Genomic DNA, 20412 nt, shown 5'->3' on the forward strand with positions numbered 1-20412 from the left:
TTAATTATCTAATACAGACTTCTTTTTTAAAGGAGCGTTATTTATTGTTTAAAAAATTCTTCTCTTAAAAGAAAATGTTGTAATTATTTTAAGTAATTGGGCTTCAAAAATCTGACAAGAAACAAAAATGAAGAGAGAGAATACAATCAGGACAAATGCAAAACCCACATTATAGAAGAAATGCATAGCCAGGCTATGCAGAAGTAGTGACTTCTCCGCCTTTAAAAGTGTCGTCAAAATAACTATGTGTTCCAGTGAACCAACATTCTATCTTTAGTGTGGGTTTTCCTCATAGTTCACTTTCATATCCACATTCTTTAAAATAGGATCACATCTAGGTGTTGTGTATGAAAATACATATTTCTCTATAACATTTAATAATTCATGCACACTTATAATTTAGTCTCATATAATAAGATATAATCTGTGACTATGATTCAATCAACAAGTATTGAAAATCCCACTATGAATAAAAGACTGTACTAGGTTCTATAGATTAATAATCCTTAAAAATGAAAAGAGTAATAACTTATTAAGATTTTCTTTAGATAACAGCATATAAGGTGAAGTCAGATGATGTGACATGGAACTAAATGTCATGGAAGTCACTACATGTCATGCCTAAATACACAATTAATTTTTAGGTGAATGTATTTATTCAATGAAAGCCCTGAGTTCCAAATATTAAGGACTCATCTTTGGATGGAAGGGTCTCTGAAGATTGCAAGGAGATACAAGTTTTGTACAAGTGCTTGAAAAGTGGCTGGAATTTAGCTAAGGAGGAGGCCAGGTAAGACACCATCCCAGCAGGGAAAGGAAAGGGTAAAACACAGTTTGAAACATCTTGTGTGAAATCGGCATTTAGTGCACTGCTACTACAAGATGGTACAGTATAAGGAATTACATATCACTTACAACTATAGGCTTACAGGACAAGTTAAATTAGATTTGGCAACCAAAATACAGAAATATGAGGATTCCTAAAAGACTATCGTGCATAGAATGGTCTCTGCCTAGTTTCTTGCAGTTTATTATATCTGATATTGAAAATTCCACACTTCAAGGTTAAAGGAACACAGATATTAAAGTTTCATGAAAATACAGTTTGTATTCTTTCAAGGACTAGAACCTAAATTAAAGAGGTCTTAAGTTTCAAGTAGAAAGTGAGTGATAGTCTACTTTTTAAACTTCCATAGGTACTTGGTTTATGCAAAGCATACATTCTTAATAAGTTTACATGTGAGGTTTGTTTTTAAAACAAAGAGTAAATCCATGTAAATTCATGAACACACTTCATTGATTCACAGAAAACAAGTCAATGACTAGATGTTTAAAAATATTACCTTTTAAGTAATTAAGAGATATTGCCTTTTAATATTCCTCTAAGCAAATAGTCTTCAGTGTGGGTTTTGCAAAATCCAGCTGCAATGTAGGATCATCCATCAGGGACAGGAAAACAACCTTTGAATGTATTGATCACTTTTCAAGTTTTACGTATGTTTTATAATCATGTATTATATTTGTATGTTATATGTAGCACATGCATTTCCTCACTCATGCGTGATGCATCCCCAGTTAAAAAAGTCTGAAGACAAATGACTGTTATGTTAGTAAAGAAAAAGAAGCTGAGTGCAGGTCTTAAGTTTATACTAAAATGTGGGACTGATCATTATTTGAATGATTTTTTTTATTTTTTGAACAATCTGGGTCCACAGATCTGTAAAGACTTTGCAGCCCCCCATGTTTTAGTTTGTGCTGCACCAGTGGCCACTCTCAGTGTCCTGTTGCCCGTTCTCACCCCTGTAGCAGTCCATGGGGGATGAACCCATGTGGGTCAAGCCTCTCCCGGTATCTGCTAGTGTCCTGTGCTCCCTCAGCAGCCTAGCTTTGGCAGAGAAAGTATCCATCAGGCCCAGAGTGGTTTCTGTCTCATTTTTCCCTCACTGGCCATCACTCTGATCCATGAAGAATGGCTGGTTCAAGATGGGGTGGTGTCCTTCTCAGAACTCTCTGCACTCCCATAAGGAGATGCTTGGTAACCAAAGTGCTACCTGGTGAAAGACACGGATAGCCTTGTCCTCGTATGTGGGAAGACTGGGGGAGGCATCCCCTCAAAGACCTCTGCGTGAGGGGACCAGGGCCAGGGGATAAGAGCCTGGAGCCTGGAGCCGGGCAGCCCGGGTTCAAATGCTGACTTTCACCCATCTCTGCGCCTCTGCTTCGGTCCTGTCCACGAGGATGGCTGCCCTGGGTTATCAGAGTCAAGGGGATTAATACTTCGGGGCACACAGTACGAGTAAGTGAGATATATGCCCGCCTTTCACAGTGGTGACGCCAGTCCAGCAGTGCTGCTCTGAGCCAGGGGGCGACCCAAATGGATTTTACCCCTCTTCTTCCATCCACTGTAGCAGCTCCGGGTCTGATCCAGTTGCTTCCCGTCCCCAAAGTTTCCTGCTCAAGGTTTATGTTTCTGCAACAGTAACTATGTTCTCACTTCCCCAATCCCTATCCATCTTCTTCTCTGCTGTAAGAAATATATTCATAAGACCTAACTCTAAACGTTTATGTTATGTCACTGCTCTTAGATTCCTCCATGGCACCTCCCGCCCGGTCACACGCTGGGCACACCATACAGGGACCTGACCGCCCCGCCCCCTGCCCTACTGGCGCGGCCCCTCCCACATACCACGGGCTCCGCCTCGGGGCTGTGTTCTCCAGCATCCAGGGACCATGCATTCTCATGCTTCTGTATGTTCACTCAAGTTTTTGCCTTTGGGATAAAATTACTTTTACCTTCTCTAATTATTGTTTTCTCGATTTATTTTTTCAAGACAAGCCACACATTTTTCTATCTACAGAGCCTCCTCTAGTGCCCCTTCTCTCATGAATATTTAAGTCCTTTCTCTATGTTGCTCCTGTATCAAGTGCTCCAATATCATACTGCATGTTATTTGTACAGGTACATTTTTAGAAGTAGGAACACTCTGAGGCCAAAGATGATTGTCTAATTCATGTCTGACTCACTTTTAATGTTACACAGTATTGGCAAAGTGGATGTGTGTGTCGGATTTTTAATGTATTTTCATGTCCATAAGCTGAATTTTCATAATAGAATAAATGTAACATCTGTAATGCCTGGAAAATGTATTTTAATGTGAATGTGTTGTTAGCTTCATTATCTCTCAGTTTTTTATTTTCTCCAAACAGCTATGTATTGGTATATCTATATCTATCTATATATATATAGATACAGATATAGATATAGATATATTTAATTCTAACAAAAAGCTGCCTCATTCTTTATTTTTCTTCACTCTTGTCCTCTGAAGAGTCAAGCATGGGCTCCAAGTCTCTGTTCTGTTTTCCAGACAACCATCTAATAGTTAGGCGACATTTCACACATTACTTAAGTGAATGGAGCTTTGACCATATCAGAAATGTGATGAGAGAACCCTCATAGCTGTGTTTTAGTTCCTCAAACTTTCCCTGGCGATCTTTGCGATCTCTTTGATGTGTAACAATAATGTACTTATGGGATCTCAGGGAAAAACCCCTCTTTCATCCACAAGGTGAGACAGAGGTTTATTTGTGATTGCCAGCTATTCCATTACACTGCTGGGGGGAAAATGGCTTGGAACGTACTGTACATCTAAAAAGCAGCAAATGTGCCCAATTATGTTCCCTTAGCTTTGATATTATCTCCTGCCCCTCTCTCCCGTGCATCTCAGAAGTCCCAATGTTGGCCCCTGGCCAAGATCACCTTGTAAGCATGAGAGACTTTTCCACGCGAAAAATGTACAAAAATTGTGTCTGTATTAAGGAAAATATAATTTGCTTTTGCTGACATTCTTTTGTCTTTTAGACATACGCACTTGAGTTAAGCTCTGTGGTAGATTAATGGATGAGATTTAGGAGCCCCAGCTATGCATAGCCTCAGAGGAGGGACTGATGCCATCATGGTTCCTGGCAGAGCTTGTTTTTCCTGAAAAGATATTATAACACTTACAAAATAATTACAGACCAATTTAACATTGTATATAATAGAGGGTATAATGGTATGTATTTTCACATGGGAAAAAGCAATTTACGGGAAGAGTTATCTCTGGAAGTTGCGGTATCTAAGTATATTCTCATCAACATTATGGCACATCCTTTTAAAGAAACAACCCCCTAGCAATCCACATATAATTTATATTCCAAGGGAAATTCTCATATTATTTGCTTGGGATTTTGTGCTCATTAAATAGTAAGGATAAAAATGTGTTTCTATGTACTTCTCCCTTTATCCAAATTAAGAATGGCTCAGTGGTTATTAAATGAAAATGTAATTTCCAAGGTAGTCATTTTTTTTGTTGACTTTTTAGTTCAGAGTAACAGCCAGCGATTATATTGCTTCAAAAGAATTTCCATTTGCATCTCTGATAAATGGGACCATAAAGTGCCCTTGCTAAGGAGAATATTTCCATTTACCTGGTGAATATTATAACCCTGACCTGCTTCAGGAGGGACAAGATGTGTGGACTCCCTCTGTGATCACTAAGCTGATGGTTTAAAGCCATGCAGTACAAGTTTGGAAATATTCACAGGCTCTTTTCACAATTCCCAGAAATGTGTGAGGCAAAAACAGTGGAAAGGGAATCAAAAATCTGGGGTCTCAAGCCAGGCTGTGTCTTAATTAGCTGTGTTAATTTAAGCAGTTCTTCACCTCTTTATCCCGGTTCCCTCCTCTGTACAAAGTGCATGTGTGCTGGTGAATGGGTTGATCAAATAGTGGAGGGTAGAGAAGATAAGAAGGTATGTTTTTACAGGTTTAAAATTCTGTGAGAAAGACAGTAAGTAGATGAGTGGTTGCCTAGGACTGGGTATGGGAGGATAGAGAGATGGGAATATTAGGCTTCTTTTCAGAGTGATCAAAATAGTCAAAAATTGGCTATAGCAATGGCTGCATATTGCTACACTAAAAACATTGAACACTTTAAAGGGTTGAATTGTATACAGTGTGAATAACATCTCAATAAAACCATTATGAAATTTATATTGATTGTAAGTATTAAACAAAACTTTCACTGTTTTTCAAATATACTGTATAAACTGTAATCCTTACTTTCCAAATCTTTGTGGGGATTTTCTCACATAATCTCTGTTATCTGAGGTCTAGTTTATGTGAAAAGGTTATACTTTTCTGTGTACCTGTATTAAGTTTCAGACTCATCAGAGTGCATTTTCCCTAGCTTCCAGATGTTATTCATCATGTTTTGCTATAAATAAGCCATAAAAATATAATCTATAAACTAAATATAATTCTTTTCTCTGTATTGCTTTCTTTTTTCTTTTTTTTTTTCTGTCTGAAGACAAAGACAGGGATTTGTTTGCTGCAGGATGGTAATCCGGAGCCTTTCAAAGTGCGGCTACACCTGGCCAAAGATATTCTGATGATCCAGGAACAGGATGTGATATGTGTGTCGGGTGAGCCTTTCTATTCTGGTGTAAGTAGCTCTTCCTTCCCTTGAAGTTTTCTGGGTTTTTTTTTATTGTTGCTGTTAATAAAAATGTCTATTCTCAGAAAATACTTAATATTCTTTCTCTTACTTTCAGAGCCAGTAATTTTTGTTTTCAGTATTAGTAAGCAGTGTCCTTGTATAAGGACTTGTACTCGGGTCCAAAGGCGTACATTGGGCCCATCTCCAGCTCGGTGTGTCATTGACTCCGAGTTGTCGTTATGTGACTAGAGTGACACTTGTATTTGTAATCATGAGAGAGTGGGTTCTACACTTCAACACCGAGGACTAAGTGAGAACAGAGCATGGCAGTTTCCCTGCCCTGATCACATCTTGCATCACAGTGAACCTTCAGAGGTGGTGCAAAGGTGGAGCCCAACTCTTGGCATCTGAGAAGCAGGAGACTTTAGGTAGTGGTTCCGGAACTCAGTGCCAAGGCTTCTCCCCAGGGGATTGTGCATGAATAATTCCGTGGGCCTCCTCGATAGAATCAAGCTAGGTGCTGTAGTAAGCTCTGTCTGTGCTCTAAACAGTTAACGTATGACCCTGATGCTAATCCAGTCTCTGAAGGAGCCATAAATTGTCTCAGAACCCATCGGTCTGCTCCCTGGTGCTGAAGTGCAGCTCTGGAGGACATCCTTAGGTGTGTTAAATAACAAAATTTTAACTGAGCAAATTTAAAGATCTAATTAGCTTTGTTCAATGATCCATGAATCGGGCAGCATCCCATCTGCCAGGCTGTTTAAAAGAAGAGGTTTTCAAAGGGAGAAAGGGGGCAGAAAAAGGAATTTTTTCCCAAAGAATGTCTTGTTTCAGTGGAAGTTGTCCTCCTAAGGGGAAAAGATGGGGTCTGTGAGGGCAGGAGGTTTACTCACTAGCGCTGACCTGGGAATTCCAGGTTGACTGGTTAAAGGTGACAGTCCTGGGAGAGGCTGAAACTTCAATTAGGTTAAGTATTAAGTTTCAGTCTGGTGACGTGGTCCTAACACAAGTGATTCCATCTTGGGCCTTTTGTCTCTTTTTTAACAATTTTCCCCTTTTGCTCAGACTCTCAGCTTCTCTGAGAGATGTGATCAAAATGTAAGGCATGAGCGCCACTCTCAGCTACTGCTCTGAAGCTCTCGTGGTTTTATCTGATCCTCTGTATGGTATTGACAGGGCATGCTGTTTTGTTTAATCCCTGGGACATTCACGGCTTCGGGTTCACAATATCTAAGTTGGTCATTCTCGTTGTTCCTTTTCTTGTATTAGGGACATCATTTACTTGGGGGTTAGTGGCTGAGAACTTGGATTTAAAGCTCTGGGGAAAACACAATTCACCAGGGAAACTACTATGATTGTTATAAGCAAGATAATCCCCAGTACTTGGAGTGCACTTTGGAGTCATGGTCAAGACCCAAACCAGTTGAAGTCAAATAAGTCATAGAAAGACCCCACTGAAGGAGTCACCTTTTTAAGCCAGGTTGCTTGATCTTGTGTACGTGAGTGTCAACTTCTCCAGAAGTGTTAATCCAGGTGTAGCAGGCGGTATTGACCACGGCACAGACACCTCCTGGCTCAAGTTAAAAGCTAATCAAGGGCTGTCCTCTTATCAAAAACAACTTTGGCCAGAGAGTTGAAGGATCTCTGTTGGGCAGCTGTTGTTTTAATAGTGGATTCTGCAATACTTTCAAGAGTTAATGAGAGGTTCCTGATCGTAGCCTCATTCACGTTTACTCCTAACCAGGGAGGGACAGCCCTACCAAAGGAAGCAAACCCTGAATCATGAATGCTTCCTGGTAATTCCCATCCAAACCTGTGGCTCAGGACTGGAAAGGTGCCAGCCGTGGAGGCAAGTAAAGTCTTAAGGGTGAATAGACCACGCAACCATGTTTCTCTTGCCTTGTGTGTTTTCTTTGCCTAGGTGGAGCTTAGATGCAAATCTCCCCAAGTTTGGGATTGTTAACCAGAGAGAGGGGTTAACAAACCAGGGGGTCTCTAGCGTTCTGACAAGTACAGAAACCTGTACTTGTCAAAAGTCCTTTCCTGGAATCTCCTTGAAGATGAAGTACTTTTGCGTGAACACTTCTGAAAAAACATTAGAGTAAAACAATAACTGTAAATGACAAAGGATTCAAAACTGCTCATTAGTAAAAATCTGATGAGAGTTCATTGTATTGGAATTTGCAAGGGAATGTGGTTATTTTTTGTAACAGACAATATTTTAAGATAATAAATAGAATTATGACTGATAACATTATACCAGGACATATTAGACTTCTAGGAATTTTATACAATTCAGGAACACTTATAAAATATACCCATACAAGTACAGCATAAAGAAAGATCAGTATTACTTTTTATTTGGCAGTATTTCCCATATAACCTGTCAAATAAGCCTAATTAGCCTAACGTCTCCCCTTTCATGAGGAGAGAGAACAAGTCTTTTGAGGTGTTTCAGGGGCCCTCTGGAACATCCCAAAATTATGTCCAGGTCAAAAAGACATTATTTAGAATCTTAATTTTGGGAAGTTTGTCAAAAATATCAAATGGTTTGGACACTTGACAAATAGAATCACAGATAAGTATGAAACAATATTTAAGGATACATTTAATTAAGTGAGAAAAGATTTCAAAGGCATATAGAGAAGGTTACATTGTTCTGAGCAAAACAACTCTTTTAATATTGAGAAGACTTGGTTTACTTAAGTAATCAAAGACCAGATGACAAAATAACATGAAACACAGGAAATAATTTTGATAAAATACAAAAGTTTTGCTTTCTAAGTGGATTACTTAAATGGTAAAGAAAAAGCTTTCAGAATATCTTATCAAGAACAGATCAATTGTCCAAGGAAAATTTGTCATTTTAGCATAGAAAAGAAAACTAAGTTTTAGTGTTACATAAGTACACTATTGGTATTAAAGCTTAATTTAAAAACATTTATAAAGATAACAATTCAATTTTTAGCTAACTTGACCATAAAAAATACTCTCCCTCTCTCTCTGTCTCTCTCTCTCTCTGTTTTCAAATTTCTATGTCCATTGTTTGTCCTTTTCCTCTTTTGCATTTTGAAACAACCAGCTTTATTCTAGGAGAAAATTACTTTCTTTTTCCCTAACAAAAATGAACCTCCATATCCATACCTTTTTTTACCCCAAAACACATCTATTTTCCTTGCATCCAGAGTTGTTTCTCTTATAATTTCTAGTAGCTTTAACTCCATATATTAGAAATTTTAACCCTAAAAAGCTTTAATTCTTAGTGAAAATAAATAAGTAAACAATTGTGAACTTTTACATTAGCATTCTGTGGCTTGTAAATATTTTTTATAAATCTGTAAATTTGTAACTATTTTTTATAATTTCTAGAAATGCGTGTTTTCTCATAGTAAATTTCTCAGCATGGCACAGGACTTGTTTATTAATAAACCCAAATATCTTTAGTTTTTCTGTAAAAGGAAGTGGAAGTGGATAAACCTTTCTCCAATAATTAGTGTTTCAGTATTTTATCTTGTTTGGAAATGATCTGGATATTCAAAGAATTTAACTTAACTCATCATTTAACTTATCAAAACTTTAAGGTTTCAGGTTATCAAAAACACTTAGGGAAATTAAAAAGTTTTTATCCTATGTACATCTATTTATTTAAATTATTCTTACAAGGACTACCCAGAAACATTTCATTAGACATTGGACAATGTCAGTCATTATTCTAGTTATTTTTCTGGCTGACAATTTTTGTAATAGAGATAACATGAATTAATTTGGTTAGTAAATTCAGGTAGAATAGAAGTTTTATTTAATGCTGATAACTCTAAAGTCATGCCTATTTCAATTAAACCAACAACCTTAAACTAGCTTTTATATTTTCCCATATCACATGAATCTGAAATTCATTTGGGTTAGTTTCTGTTATATTTCTGAGAATTTCATTTATATAAGAGCTTTGTTTTATTTAAGCCAATTAAATAGAGCCTTTTTACTAATTATTTTTTGCAGTACCATCAGTGGTAGAAAAATATCACATAAGGTACATATACATATATCCACATAAACATATAGACAGACATAAACTGAGACCTCATAGATTCTGTTTTACTAGTTACAAAAGAAGTTGGATCTAAGTTGCTCTTCTGGAAGATGGAATAAGTAAAGGCTACCTGCACAGAATGTCTAAAACTAAGTTTCAAATGACCTTTCCCTCTTTTGGTTTTTTTTTGGATAAGCATGACCTCTCTGAAGTTTGTACTTTAACATTTACATCTTAGAGGCACAGAGAAAGAATGCAAGTTACAAGCCTTTTAAGATAAATAGGGGAAGTTTGGGAATTGGTAAAAAGAAACAGGTAAATTTTGAATTGCCTCTTTAGTGGCAGTTTTAGATTTGCAACGATTTGTAAGATGAGGACAGTTGCCTTTAATTCTTCAAGGAATTTGTTTGCCACTTAAACGACATCATAGGTTGATCCACCCATGAATCCTTTACAAGGCTTTAGAAGGTTTTCTTTTTAAATTTTAATTTCTGTTTTTCATAGTTGTTTCAGGAAATAATGCAGCAGTCTCCCAGAAAGCCCTCAGAGCCCTGTCAGCTTTGGGAGGGGCCCAAATGGGGGTCCCCCTTTGAGGGTAGATACAGTGTTTGTAAGGCCACTGACTTGGCTATGTTTATGGTCGAGGCTTCTCTTCAGAGGGAAAAGACAATTCAGACAGGTTAGAACAAGTACTGCACTCCAGCAAAGGAGGAGAGAGGGGTCAGCCTCATAAGTCTTTCTCTTTTTGGGGGGGCTGCCTCTTATGTCCTTAAAATTTTATTAGTGTTTTGCAATGAATTTTTTTTAATGAAGCTACATGTATACCTCATTTTGCTGCACTTTGCCTTATTGCACTTCACAGATATTGTATTTTTTACAAATTGAAGTTTTATGGCAACCCTGTGTTGAGCAAGTCTATTAGTACCTTTTTTTAACAGCATTTGCTCACTTTATGTCTGAGTCACATTTTGGTAGTACTTGCAATATTTCAAATGTTTTGGCTATTATCGTATTTTACAGTGATCTGTGATCAGTGATTTTGTATGTGACTGTTGTCATTGTTTTGTGGCACCATGAGTGGTGCCCATGCAAGACTGTGAGTTTAACTGGTAAATGTTGCGTCTTCCGACTGCTCCACTGTCACGCTGTTCCCCCATCTCTCTCCCTCTCCTCCAGACTTCCTGTTCCTAACACGCAACAATGTTTGAATTAGGGCAAATAATAACCCTACAATGGTCTCTAAGTGTTTGGATTTTAAGGTTCCCATCTTTATTATTTATTTATTTGGTGGTTGGTTTATTTTATCTTTTTTAAGCTAAGCCTTCAGTTCTCTTGGAGCCAAACCAATACTTGAAAGGGATGTGCTGCTGGGCCGGAGATTGTGTGATGCTTTACTGTGTACTTCGTCACACAGAAAGTTTCTTGAGGTTGGCGGGTGACCTAGCGTCAGTCTAACCTGTTCTGACCCATTATTCTAACAAAGGAGTCTTATCCTAACACAGGAGGGTTTGGTGGCAAGCGTTCTCACAGCTCTTAAATTCTTGACTCGTCCCCACCAATTTTTGTGGCTTTTTTTTGGCTTCCAAGATCTCCATTAGCAATAGCCTTTATCTACTCAAAACAAGACAAACAAGCTCATGCACCTTAACACACCACCAGCAATTCCCAGCAATGAACCATCAGAGCCCTGTAAGTGGGGACTGGGGAGGGGACCTGGAGAATGGGGCCCCAGACAACTGGGAAATGCAGACTGAACCCAGGGCCGGGGACTGGGGTTCTGGATGGAGCCCTCTGCCTCTGCTCAAGCTGGCCCACTGAGCCCTGGATGAGAAAGCGGATCAGATACCGAGTTCGGAACCGAGAGCTCTCAGAAACGGTGATGAAGACAGTGAGCTCAGAGGCTTCTCTGGAACCACATCTGTGTTTCTCATTGTCCCCAAAGCCTTCAAAAGTCTCCTCTGGTCCTGCCGTGGGCACCAAATCTGATAAATAACGAAAATCAATGGAGTAAATTTTAAGAGCTAATTGGCTTTATTCAAAATGTCATGAATTGAGTGGCACCCCATCTGGCAAATAGAAAGGCGCTCCACTGAGCTGCAGAAGGGGAATGGTTTTTAAAGGTGGAATGGGGGAAGAAAAAGGAAATTATTAACAAAGAATGCTTTGTTTCAGGGAAGGTCACCCTCCTAAGGGGAGTTTTAGGGGTCTGTGGGGAGGATTACTCTCTAGCACTGAGCAGCGAATTCCAGGTTGAGTGGTTAAACCATGCGATAGTCCTGGGAGAGACTGAAACTGCACTCAGGTTAAGTGTTAAGTGTCTGGTGACGTGGGCTTAGCACAAGGGACTCCATTTGGGCCTGTTGTCCCCTTTTCAATAAGTGATGTTAAATTGAATTTGACAGAACAATTTTATCATAAAACAGGAAGTTTTAAAGTTTATCATTGATTGTGCAATAACATTGAAGACATCATCTTAACAGTGTTGTCATGTATGATGTCAGAAGAAAACTACTGCAAGTGTCATACAAGCAGCTCCCTGGGTAGTGGCTTAGCGGGTAGATTTAATTTGTAGCTTATTAACAGACTTGTTTCTGAGTGTTTTGTTAGGGTGAATAATGCTGAACTTGAGCTTCCACCACACTTCTCACCAACATCCTGTGGAGTCACACCGGGTCCTAAATCAACAGGCTCCTGCTAACTAAAGAAAATGGACATTCTGCAGACTCTTAACTATTCTTTTGTCACAGACCATTTAAATTATCCTGAATCATGATTCTGGATGTCAAGGCTGATTAAATTGTTCCCACGGGGTTGCCCTTTCTTTCTTTTAGTTAATAAAAGAGTAGTGGTCAATTTCTTTCTTCCTTCCTTTCTTTCTTTCTCTTCCTTTCTTCCTTCCCTTCCTTCCTTCCTTCCTTCCTTCCTTCTTTCTCCTTTTTTTTTCTTTTTGGAAAAGATATATTACATATATATATTACATATATATATACACATATGTTACATATATCAGAATGATACAGAGCAATTGTCCATCAGGTAGAAATATGAAAGCTTCAGTTACTATAAGAGGAAGAAGTCACCTTCCCTTGTGCTCAGAAATTGAATGCTCAGTCCCTGTCAGTCTCCTGAGTGACCCGCCCCCTAAGTCAGAGGAAGCTGTGTCTGTCCCCGGGATATTATCTCTTTCAATGCTGCCCTGAAGGAACATCAAATTTAGCCAAGGCTGGTTTGAAATGTTGGCAAAATATTTTTAAAATGCCAATGAGACTAAAATCAATATGAGATGGCCGCATATTTCATCACAGAGACACCAGTTTCAAAGGTGTTGCCAGTAAAAGATAAGAAAATCTTGGAGATTAAAGTCTAAATGTGGCAGAACGACCAGATATATAGCGTCAATATAATCAGTAGAGTTCTAATGAGTGTCATTAGGATTCAGAATCAACAAAGTTAAGCAACTTCCTTTAGTTTTCCTTGTGGGAGAAAACATGCAGTTAGTAATCCCACATGTGAAACCATAATTTCCTGAAGGCAACGTTAAGAGGAGCTAATATCTGCCTTTCGCGATGAGTCAGTGTTCACTCCACATGTGATGGGATGGAATGGGGTGGGATGGGATGCAGAGAAGTCGGGGGTGAGGTTCCTTATCTGTGGAAAATTTGATCAGGAGAGAGATTGCAGCTACAGTAGGCTGTGTGCTCACTGGGGTGGATTCTCACCAGGTCATCTAAGATGGATGGATGGTATGTATATGCTCAGATTTTTTTTCTCTGTTTTCCCATCAAAGAGCCATTTAATACAGAAATCAGAATCTGTGAACACACACACACACACACACACACGCGCAACATACACATTATACATATTTTTCAAATTTAAAAAAGAAATCTCAATGCCAACAAGTACCTATTAGAGCATGCAATAAAATTCGATCTATTCTAAGTAAATATATTTGATTTTTCCCCAGTCAGTTTTAGAGGTAAAAGGGGTCATTAGTAAGTAAAATCAAAACAGAAGCTATCGGCTTAATCCTGCTCTTTTTTACATTTGGTTTTATATTTATGAATGAAGCAATGAAGGGTATTTTATGTGTCTGCTTCTCCTTTTAACCTGTTCTATATTGGAGACAGCCATTCCAAAAATGCTGCTAATAAGATTAGGAAAGGAGAGGGTATGGATACTTCTAAAAATTAAAAAAAAAAAGTTATAGGTAGGTCACTGTGGTCTAGCTTGCTGTGATTTTATAAAAGAAGGATGAACGAAGGATGATCTTGAGCCTAGAGTGCTTTCTCTGTCGTTGTCAGAGAGGTTGCTAACTTCACAAGACGTGCTGGAACCCTTCTCTCCAGCTCCTCCTGTGGTGTTTGTTTTCTGCAACAGTCAACAGTCACCCCTGGGGCCACTGATGTTCCTAAATTTCCCAGGGCTTAAGCTGCAGTAGATGAGGAGGTCCTGGAAGGAAGACTGGTTCCAGTAAAGATGTTGTCTCCAGACCCCTGGTGTTGGCCACATGGGGATGGTCCCTCAGTGGCAGCAGTTGTGATAGGTCACCAGCAACAGCAGTGGTGACCTGGCAACAATGAGGTCATGATGCTGGCAGCTCCTGGGATGGTGACACACAGACCACATGCAGTAGACAGTCTGGTGTTATTAGTTGAAGAATCTCCCAAATGAAAAAGAAAATGAATGATGATATTTACCCAAGAACAATATTGGTAAAGAAAAGGGAGAAGTACACTTTATAAACTGAGCTAATTTTTCTCACGAGATTGTCGTTAGGTATACAATATATATAAAGGCTATTAAGGACATCATGCCTAACACGCTGTGTAAAATGCAGATTTTTAAAGGCGTTTATCTATCCTGCACCGTAAGTTTTCTTTTACCCTCAAAACAACTTTAACAAAAGATTTGCTTCTTACGTATAAAGCACATGTATTGACAAGTCTTAAAGCTTTCATTTTTAGAACAAAAATATCATTTCTTTATTATATTACTTTTGAAGTTTATTGCCACTGAGTCTTTGTAAGAAACATCTAGTTGTATGCCTGAATATATTATAATGATTACATGCACAGTTACTGAAATAAAAGTATGTAAGAATAATAACAAACACCTTTTTTGAAATAGTGAATGAAATGCTTGAATAGACAGAATAACAAGTCATCACCATAATACATAGTGAATTAGTCTTCTAATTTATAAATCCTATTATGGTTGTCATACATTGGACATACACAAAATAGATTTTGCCGCCTTAATAACCATAGATTCTCAATCCAGATTTCTAATTTATTTGGTTTGAAATGTAGTTTATCTGCCAACTTGAATCAGCCTACAGTCACCAATCTGGGTGTGTCCCTTATTAATAGTATATTTTTAAATCCCTATTATTTTATGTTTATGGTGACCCAAGTATTCTTTAAACTAAATTCTCCACTGGGGATTCGAGACCACACAGGTAGACTGAATATAATCTCAAACTCACATGTAGACCAATTCATGTTTACAAATTCTCAGGAGAATTAGCTTTTAAATCTTTCATCCGGAGCCGAATTCAAAATGGGCAAATAATGGTAGAAATGTTCATTCTTACACACACCACGAGCCACTTTTCTCCCTCCCTTGTTACGGTGGAAAATCTATTGGCTCTAAAATCAGACAGACCTGGCTTGTCATCTCAGCCTGGCTATTTGCTCGCTTTGTGACCCTGTGTGAGTTAACTTCCTTCTCTGAATCTCGGTTCCTGTGAGTGAGAAGGAGAGAACATCTAATTTACAGAATAGGCTGTGACAGCGTTGAATGTGACCACATTACCGTAGAAGATTGTAGAAGTGAAAAATAAAGCCTGGGTCCCTTCTTCCCACTTTCTGCTTTCTAACCATCTCTAACTTGTATTCCTCTCAGTTCTATAACCTCACGTGAGGTCATAGTTGTTTCCTACTGATCGGGATATTTGTCCCTTTCTCTAATTCACTTTGCCTCTAATGATTATCCTGGATGAGCAATTTAAAGTGGATAAGTAATCTTTCTGTATAATATTAAAAAACAAAACTTCTCACCTCAAAAGAATCATTCTGTGAGTCAGTCCTTTTCAGATGCAAAGGAGTTTCATTATTATTGCTTCAAACCAAAGTGCTCTTAATATGGTATTGGTGAAAAGGAGCCTAAGGATATCTAAATTTCATAGGTTTATGAAGGTTATATTGCTTCATATAAATTATTTTAATTAAATTTGTAATACTTCAATGAAATTAAACATAGATTGATAGACTAAAATTTGCATTGTTCTGGAAATGAAGACTCATACAAACTAGGTGAAATGAAATAGATAATAATGTGAAAATAAGGCCTATATTATTTATGTAAATACTATCCTACACGTTTAACATAATAGATTAAAGAGTGAAAGTTTTGGTCAAAACTGTCATTTTTGTCATTGGTATATTTACTATTTTTCTCCCTTGGAACTGACTTCATCAGTTGTTTTGTACCACAGATAGAGAAATCTGCTGTTTAAAAATACGATGTTTCCTCCAACCTGCCCTGGAGAAGTACCGGAGGAGGCCTCGTGGAAAGTCAGGATTTACTGTAGCGCGTTGATGGTGAGACCACAGTGGAGGCCTCTCAGGGAGCAGTGACCAGGCAGCCCTGCACTTCCCACCCAGGCTCTTGTGAGCGGAGGCCTGGAGCAGCTGGAACTTTCCCACCTATGACCAGCAGTAACAAGGAAATTCTCACCTCGAATAAGAAAAGACAATCAACAGATGCCAACCTTGAAATGTCACAGATGTTACAATTATCTAACAAGGATTGGGAAGTAGCTGTCATAAAACGGTTTCAGGTCTGTTACAAACAACATTGAAACAAATGAGAAAAGAGAAAGTCTCAGCAAAAAGCAACTGGAAATTGTAGAACTGAAAATTCAACTGAAATAAAAACTCAGTGGATGGGCTCAAGAGCAGCATGGAGAGGACAGAGGAAAGAACCAATTAACTTGAAGACAGAACAATAAAAATTACCCTTTCTGAACTAAAGAGAAAAATTGGTCTGAAAAAAATAAGGGACCCATGAGACTATAATGAAAGATCCAGCGTTTATATCATCAGAGTCCCAGGAAAAGAGAAAGAGGTCAGAGCTCAAACAGTGCTTGAAGAAATAATGCCTGAAAACTCCCCAAATTTTGCAACTTACATAAACCTAAAGAAGTGGGGCAGATCTCAAAAGGATAAACCCAAGAAACCTGTGTTAAGACACATCATAGTCAAATCCTGAAAACTAGAGAAAAAACTTAAAAGCAGCAAGAAACAATAATACTTTAGGAATAGGGGAAAAACCATTCAAATGATAGTAGAGTTTTCCCCAGAAACAATGGTAACTGGAAGGAAGTGGCATGGTATTTTTCAACTGCTGAAGAGAAAGAACTATCAACCCAGATTTCTCTATATATGCCAAAAATATCTTTCAAGAATATCTTTCAGTCGGAAACTTATGACTCATTAATAAAATGGGCAATAAAAAATGAGCAAAGGATTTGAATAGATGTTTTTATTACAAAAAAGGTGTATAATTGGCCAATAAGGAAAGGAAAAAATGCTCAACATCATTAGCCATCAAGGAAATGTATATGAAGACCACAATGAGGTACACTTTATATCCACTGGGATGTTTATAATCAAAAAGACAGATAAGAACAAGTGGTCCTGAAGATGTGGAGAAGCTGGGATCCTCGGACAATGCTGGTGAGAACATAGAATGTCCAGCTTCACTGGAACAGCCTGGCAGTCCCAGTTGTCACTCCTTGGTATATACTCGGGAAAAAGGAGCACGCATGTCCACAGATGTTCATAGCAGCATGATTCTTAGTAGCCAAATCCTATAAACACCCTAAATGTGGAGGGAGGGATAAATAAAGTGTGGTATACCCATACAGTAGAATGTTATCTGACAATTTAAGAAACGAAGTATTGATACATGCTACAACATGGATGAACCTTAAAAACATCATAGTTAGAAGACAGACACAAAGGACTGCATACTGTGTAATTTCATTTATGTGAAATGTCCATAATAGGCAAATCCATAGAGATAGAACATAGATTAAATGCCTAAGGTTAGAATGGGGGGGGATCAGGAGTGAGGGGTTCTAGGTACATTTTGGAACATTGAATACAAATGTCCTAAAATTGATTGTGATGATGGATGCATAACTGTGAAACTACTAAAAGCATCTAAATTGTACACTTTAAGTGGCTGGTGTTAAGGTATATGAATTACAGCCCTGAAGAGCCATTTTTAAAAAGACAGACAATAACCTTTGTATATTCACTTATCTATGAGTATTTCTATATGTAACCACCTCTATCTATACTAAGCTAAACATGGGTTCATACTGATACCTCCCCGCTGTCTTCCTTGCCCATGGACTGTTCTAGCTGTCCCCCTGCTTGTGTCTGTAAATTCCCACCCCACAGTGAGAAGCTGGTCCCCCACAGGTGCTTTTTTAATCTCAGTATGCATGCATAGCAGTGTCAGGATTGTCACTACACCCTCGCGTGGGACAGTTTCATCAAGGAGGGTCTCAGCCCATAGCCTGTGTCTCTCAGACGCCACTCGTTTCCAAAGTCGCTCAGGCAGCGCGTTTTCCCAGCCCTCTCGGTAAGGGGTTGACGCACACCTGTAATGCAGTTAGATTACTTGTCACAGTTCGCTTTGGGCCCCCTAGCTTCCTGATGTGCATATGTGAAGGTGGACTGCTTTTTCTCTGAAGTTCTTTGGGGTTTGACAAATGCACAAATGACAAATGGCATGTGTCCATTATGGCTGTATCATAAAGAATGGTCTCCTCGCCCTATAAATCCCTGTGCTTCATCCATTCCACCTCTTCCCTCTGCCCGAACTCCTGGCAACCACTAGTCGTTTCACTGTCCTTTAGTTTTGCCTTTTCAGAACGTCTTACAGATGGGATCAGAGTATATATCCTTTTCAGACTGGCTTCTTTTGCTTAGTGATATCCATTTGAGTTTTCTCCATGTCTTTTTGGAGCTGGATAGCTCATTTTTATTTATTTGTTCGTTTATTTATTGTTCATTCTATGAATAAACAGCATCTTGGTCACTTCAGTTTTTGGCAGTTATGAATAAAGCTGCTATAAACATTTGCGTGCAGCTTTTGCGTAAACATAAATTTTAAAATTAGTTGAGTAAATACCTAGGAGTGCAATTCCTGCACTGTGTTAGCTTTGTAAGAGACCCCTGGACTCTCTTTTTGAATTCCCACCAGCAAGGAATGAGAATTTTTAGTGATGAGAATCCTCCCCAGCATTTGATATTGTCAACATTTTGGGTTTTAGCCATTTTAAAAGGTGTGTAATATTATCTCATTTTTTAACCTGCAACCCACTAATAAATTTTGTTGAGTACCTTTTCAAGAGCTTTCTTGCTATCTGTATATTCTTTGATGAGGTGTTTGGTCAAATATTTTAGCATTTTTAAAATTAGGTTGGTTGTTTTCTCGCTGAGTGTTGAGTTCTTTTCATATTTTGGAAACAAGTTCCTATAATATAGATATATTGCAAATATTTTCTTCCAATCTATGACTTTTTTTCATCCTCTTAACAGTATCTTCTGCAAAGCAGAAGTTTTCAATTTTAATATTTCCTAACATCAAATTTTTTCTTTTATGGACCGTGCTTTTGGTGTTCCTTTTAAAAGCTCATTGCCAAACCCAAAGTCATACAGGTTTTCTCCTAGAATTTTTATATAAGATTGTGATTATGTTTAGGTCTGTGATTCAGTCTGTGTTAACGTTTGTGAAAGGATAACATTCATGTTTGGATTCCTTTCTTTCTTCCTTTCTTTCTTTCTTTTTTTTTTTTGTTATTGAAAGACTATCCTTTTCTCCATTGAATTGCCTTTGTTCCTTCGTCAAGATCAGATTGACTCTGTTTTTTTTCTTGGTTCTATTTTTGGGCTTGCTGTTCTGTTCCAGTGATCTATATGTTTAGTCTTCAAAAAAATTGCGCTGTCTTGATTCCTGTAGCTTTATAGCAAGTCTTGAATCAGGGACCCCGTGTCCTCTGGTTTGGGCCTCCTGCTTCAACTTCGTGTTGGCCATTAGGGGTTCTCTCTATATGTGTCTGAGAGGTGGCCTCTTGATACCCACAAACAACTTGCTGGGATTTTTATTGGGATTGTATTGATTCCATAGATCAAGTTAGGAGGAATTGATATCTTGAAAATATTGAGTCTTATAATCCATGAATATAAAATATCTCTCCTTGTTTATCTTGATCATCTTTGATTTCTTTCCTCAGAATTTTATAGTTTTCCACATAGAAAACGTTACTTGTTAGATTTATACCAAAGTATTCCCTTTTTAATAGGCTATTGTAAATGGTACTGTGATTTTAATTTCAAGTTCCAATTTTCATGGCTGATATACAGGAAAGCAGTTGACTTTTGTATATTAACTGTGTCTCCTGCGACCTTGCTGTAAATGCGTATTAGTTCCAAGAGATTTTTGTTGGTTCTCTGGGATTTTCTACACAGACAAAGAACAAAGGCGGTTTCCTTTCTCCCTCTCTAGCCCGCAGGCCTTTCATCCCCTATCGCTGCTCTGCTGCGCTGTAACTATAACTTCAAGCACAAGCTGAAGGTCGGTAGTGCTCGGCGGGGGCTGTGCTGGCCTCAGTCCCAGGCTCAGAGGAAGAGCGTTGTCTCTGACGACGCCTTCCCTTTCTGCTCCCTATTTTTCAGTATCTTTGCTTCTTTCATCTTATTTCTCCATCTTGTCTTGGGCCTGTGTGATGGAAAAGGTGGTGGGAATCAGAGACACTTTCATTTCAATCATGATTTGGATCTTGGCCAAGTGACTGTAACTCATTTACATTTTAGTTTTTTC

At 38.4% G+C, this 20412-nt stretch overlaps 1 protein-coding gene across 2 annotated transcripts in view; it reads left to right on the forward strand.

Moving 5' to 3' along the window:
* SNTG1 (syntrophin gamma 1) overlaps nucleotides 1-20412 on the forward strand; it is a gene marked incomplete at both ends in the record, with an annotated part of 181200 nt that overhangs the window by 2181 nt on the left and 158607 nt on the right. For both annotated transcript variants that reach the window (XM_079722530.1, XM_079722531.1), the window contains one exon: nucleotides 5352-5486. In XM_079722530.1, the coding sequence (XP_079578656.1) occupies nucleotides 5352-5486 (135 nt within the window). The remainder of the gene's footprint in view (nucleotides 1-5351; nucleotides 5487-20412) is intronic.

Source organism: Hyperoodon ampullatus, assembly GCF_949752795.1.
Source record: "Hyperoodon ampullatus genome assembly, chromosome: 17".
Taxonomy (NCBI): domain Eukaryota; kingdom Metazoa; phylum Chordata; class Mammalia; order Artiodactyla; family Ziphiidae; genus Hyperoodon; species Hyperoodon ampullatus.